The sequence below is a fragment of the Bidens hawaiensis genome, unplaced genomic scaffold, assembly GCF_021521415.1.
Source record: "Bidens hawaiensis isolate Kalapana, Puna unplaced genomic scaffold, B.hawaiensis_p1.1 tig00046017_1, whole genome shotgun sequence".
Taxonomy (NCBI): domain Eukaryota; kingdom Viridiplantae; phylum Streptophyta; class Magnoliopsida; order Asterales; family Asteraceae; genus Bidens; species Bidens hawaiensis.
The window spans coordinates 1-5,064 of record NW_027498186.1 but is presented as its reverse complement, the minus strand read 5'-3'; the positions used below and the strand labels follow the sequence as shown (position 1 = coordinate 5,064).

The 5,064-nt window shown below is 37.2% G+C and overlaps 1 protein-coding gene across 1 annotated transcript; it reads right to left on the bottom strand.

Annotated features, from left to right (window-relative positions):
• Positions 1-1,860: 1,860 nt before the first annotated feature.
• On the bottom strand, positions 1,861-4,887 carry LOC143596071 (uncharacterized). Its single transcript, XM_077074937.1, has 4 exons — positions 4,741-4,887; positions 3,997-4,590; positions 3,618-3,819; positions 1,861-2,449 (listed from the first exon to the last, which is right to left on the bottom strand). The coding sequence occupies exons 1-4, from the start codon at positions 4,885-4,887 to the stop codon at positions 1,869-1,871; spliced, it is 1,524 nt and encodes a 507-aa protein (XP_076931052.1). The 3' UTR covers positions 1,861-1,868.
• Positions 4,888-5,064: the final 177 nt, after the last annotated feature.

Below are 5,064 nucleotides of genomic sequence, written 5' to 3'. Positions count from 1 at the left end.
TGAGGATCAGATACTCGACTCGATTGAAAACCTCACACTCTAGTCGGAGTGGATTGAAATTCGACTCTAGTCGGAGTGGATTGAAATTCGACTCTAGTCGGAGTGGATTGGAATTCGACTCTAGTCGGAGTGGATTCGAATTCGACTCTAGTTGGAGTGGATTAGAATGAAGGAACGACTCGAGTTGGAGTCGATTGGAATGAAGGAACGACTCGAGTTGGAGTCGATTGGATTGAGAAGTCGACCCGAATCCTCGACTAGATCGGAACCTCTCACGTGACTCAAATGAAAGAATATATTTAGAATGTAAACCAAACCCGAGAACCGACTCGTTTAAGAACCCGTAAAATTATAAAGCTTGTAAGAAAGTTTAAACATATAAGATCGTTAAGAATTGTTAACTTATAAAAAAATAATAATAAATATGAAAACTTAACCAAACCCGGGTCAAATATGAACTCGGCACGATCCCGACTCATTAAGAAACCATTAACTCATAAACTCGTTAAGAGAACCTTAAGTTAAAAAGATCGGTTCGTCAAACTAATAAGTCCGGTTCGTTAAGGTAATAAAGTTAGGATTCGTTAACCCGTGATTTCGGATGTTAACCAATAAAGTTCGTTCATTAACTTAAGAAAGTAAGAAACTTAAAGAAAGAGAATTAATACGTGTAATTATTAAACAGTTAGTCGAGCTCAACTAAAGAAATGAATCACGATTAATTCCGAGTGGAACCGACTACAGGTGAGTTCTAGCCCCTTTCTGTGATATGTTTTCGGGGCTGTGTGCATACTACGATGTGTTAGATAATACACTTACCATAAGTGGTAAGTATATATTAGATGTATGTTTGTGTATGCATGTGAACGATATAGAATGTTCGAAAAGTATGCACGTAGTTATATATATTTAAATAATTATGAGTAATAAAGATATGTAATGAACGTATGTATGGTTGTATGGGACGAGGTAGGGTGCCAGACCCTTATAAATTCCAAGGTATGTAGGGTGCCGGGCCCTTATAATTTCCGAGGTATGTAGGGTGCCGGACCCTAATATCCGAGTTATGTAGGGTGCCAGACCCTTATAATTTCCGAGGTATGTAGGGCAATTTGCTCTTTAAAACGTAAAAGTAATAGATAGTAAAGTAAGTATAGAAGTAATAAGTAAGACAGTATGAATTATGAAAGAATATATGAATGTATGTATGTGTGAATGATAGATGATCAGGCAAGTATTTAAAATGTATCTCCGTACGCATATTAGGAAGTAAGTGAATATAATGTATGTTAATTAACTAGAACTCACTCAGTGTAGCTGACTTTTGTATGTACTCAGAGAATAGAATGAAGCAGGTTGTTTGATGAAGACACGTGGCAATAAGATAAAGACTGGTATCATTAAGAAGAATATTCACACGCTATTTATGTTAAATGTTAAAAATTTATGTTATTTTGATTAAAACCAGTACTTGATGTTTGTATAAATGATCGATGTTTATGTTCCGCGAATTTGTTTTAATTAACTCTGATTTCTGAATTATGTGAATGAGTAATTCCAACCCAAGCAAAAATAGAACACTCGGGATCGGAGCCTTATAATTACCAAGTCATTATTTATTAATCTGAAAACCACACGATTTAAGTGGGTTCGACACGACACTAGATAAACATACAAGTCAGGTTATGGTTAAAAAATTTAACCGGCTAACCAAAACCCCCACCAAAATAACACGATTTACACCCTTAATAACATAGTAATAGCTTACTAGCGAAACTAAACTAACATGAAAAACACAAAAACAACAAAACAAAACCATACCAAACGAGAAAAACAAAACTCTTTCCCGCCACTCATATTATAAACCTCTAAAACACTAATTTCCGTCTGCTCCGGTATAACTTACATTCGCCGGAATATTCGCCAACATCTCGAATCACTTCACTCACCAAATCCTTGAAGATCAATCGCTCGGTGTCCAGTATCACTTCCGATGTATCGATCGGATACTCGTCCCAATCTTTAACCTCAACAAGATCCTTTTTAAGGGCACAACTTATCAATTCCACTAAACCATCACCAGTGCCTGTGCTGCTAATAACCATCTCTCGAATCCTCTGGAATTCATTCCAGATATGTCTAACTGAAGTTCGAGAATCTTCGATCGACGTCTTCCAAGGCGGCAACTGTCTGTTTCTATCCAGCATTTCAAATATTACGTCGAAGATGAGCTTCCGGTGGCGTTTGGAGACAGTTTTTGTGGTATCGGAGTTGTAGAGTTGTTTTTCGATTGAGAAGAAGACGGTGGAGTCATCTCGAAGGTGTTGTGATGCTCGAAGGATCTCTGAAATGTAAATGAAATCGGGGTCATCGGATATGAATTCTTCTTGTTCTGTTGGTGAGATTTTGGGGCTCCAGTTTTCCTCGTCGAAATCAGCCGTTGATGTTGCTGTTTAAGAAAACAAATCCAAATAATATTATTCGCATATAGAATGCAAATATTTATGGTTTCTACGAGTAAGATAGATACATTACGTGAATAAGATAAACTATAAACATTATAGTAGAATGACTAATAAGTATAAAAGAAAACCCACTTGAGTTGTGAAAAATTTAGAAACCCATTTTTAATCACATGTTTTTAATTAATGTTTAAATCTTGTGATCCACAATTAAAGTAAATAAAAAATGTAAATATAAATATAACTTTTTCTTTCTCCTGAAAACATATATAAAAATTAGTAAAAAATGTTAAAAAATAGCAAAACATTTTTTTTATGTTTCGATATTTTTTATTAAATGTTACAACATATATTACATGTAACAAAAAAAAACGATGTTACATAGGGTTTTCACGGGTTTTCACAACTCAAATGCGTTTTCATTTTAACCTTACCCATAGTAGCATTATAGCACATCCGGCAGCCAACGGTACCAAATATGCAAGTTTAGAAGTATATGATTGTTTAAAGAATGTGGTATCTGTAAATTATATGATTGACGGATTGATATGATGCATAACGAGTGTGTTGTCCAGGATTCAAGGCCGACTCAATGAATGTAAAGGCCTAAATCAAAATAAGATTTTTGGGTTTTTTTATGACAATTGTTAAGAAAAAACATTCGCTTACTACAATTTTTGAACTCATGACCAATGCTTTAGTAACAGCCAAGCTTAATATCACAACAATACATTACTTTGAATTTATTTTACCTCTCACAATATATCTATATATAAGATTTTTTGGACTTGAAGACGCTAATTAAATGTGAGTCTAAAGGCTTAACTTGTTTTTACTGACCCATGTGCCCGCTCAGACTGGATCAAGCATTTGTGAGAGAGAAGAGGGTGTTTAATCAAGTGCTCCATTTTCAAAATCTTTAATTTAACTAGTCAAAAGATTCACACAAATCTATTGTACTCATCATGTCCCTGTAGGAGTTTATTTGATGGCAACCTCCTACATTATGCAGGCGTTTATGACAGTGCCTTAACTTTGATCAACTACTATAACCAACTAGATCATGCCACGCCAGCCAAGTGTCATGTGAACGTAATAAAGGTTAGTTTTTTGTTTTTACTTTTCTACTTTTTACTTTTCACTTTTTTAGATTACCTTTGAAATCAATGCTGTGTGACGGAGACGACGACTCGTCCTTGTCAAATCCTGAGTCAAGAACCGACACTGGACTCGGTAAAATCGTCACTGAACTCGGCGATGACTCGGTGGTCCTGTTCATCTCCGCAATGCTGTGAAGCAGGTTGCCACATCTCTCTAACAAACGCTTTCCGTCTCTGCAATCCTCCCATCTGGAGCTCTGTAATCAACACAAGTTAGATTAAAACTTTTTAGTAATCAAACCATACGATTTTCATCGCTAAACTCAAAATATTACAACAAAGTGGCAGGTAAACGGACAACAAGCCGTGTCGCAAGTCAAAACCCCTTTTGGACAGCAAACCCGATCCTACTATAAAACGAACCATTTGCATACCTCTGAATCGGTTGTAGAAGGTGTGCTATCGATAATTTCAACGCTCAACGGTTTCCACTTGCTAATCGAGTTGCAGCTTTTTAGGTTACTCTGGATCCGGTTATTAGGTGAAGCGGTTCTAGATCTAATGTGTTGTTCAACTTTTGAGGCTAACGACCGCCATTGTTTCAGGTGAATGCTGAATTCATCCGAATGCAAATTTCGAACGAAGTTTCCTTGGTTTGAGCCATTGGGTGAGTGTAGAAGGCCTTTGAGTTGCAAAACTTCTAGAATTTGCTTCAATGTGCTGAGATCGTTCAACTGCTGGTCGACTCCTCTTATCTTCAATCTCTTCTCGAAATCTACATGCATTGCCACCATTGATTTGCTTTTGCTTTTGCTTTGCTTTTGTGATTGATTCGGTTGTTTCAGTTGAAAATTGTTGCAGTCGATGTGTTTCGGGTGATCTCTTGAAACTCTAGATTCCGCCGCCGATCTCGGTAGCAACGGCTCCAGTCCCATGAGCTTCGCAATGACACCTGGAGGCCGCGATTGGTTCTCATTCTCCACTGGCTTTCCTAGTTCTTGAGAAGACTCCGGCGAGTCACCGACATCCTGTAAATCACTTTCACATCTTAAATATTGTTATAATTTAATATCTTAACTATACTATACACAAATAGTCACATTTTCCAATTATCATTATATTAATTGCATTACATTATTTACCGCCCCTTGTTAATTAACAGAAAACGAAGAACTTACAGCGGAAGAATTGAGGCGCTTGGCGGAGTGAATGCGTTTTCGCGCCAAAATCTGTTGGCGATTGAAGATCTGAAGGAAGCCAGACATGCAGCCAATTTGTTTCTCCATCCGTTTTTCGGCATTCTGTCGGTGAAGCACTCCCGCCATATTTTCTCGACGAGTTCCGGCTAACGTCCGGTTAGCGCTTATCCTTATTTCTGTGACACTAACATGCAGACACTTTAGTGTTTATCAAATTAAAAGCATATATAATCTGCAAGTGTTTTTAACTTTAGAGAGTGACCAAGTGGTCATGAGGAGAGACGGAGGTGGGGGTCAGTGTTT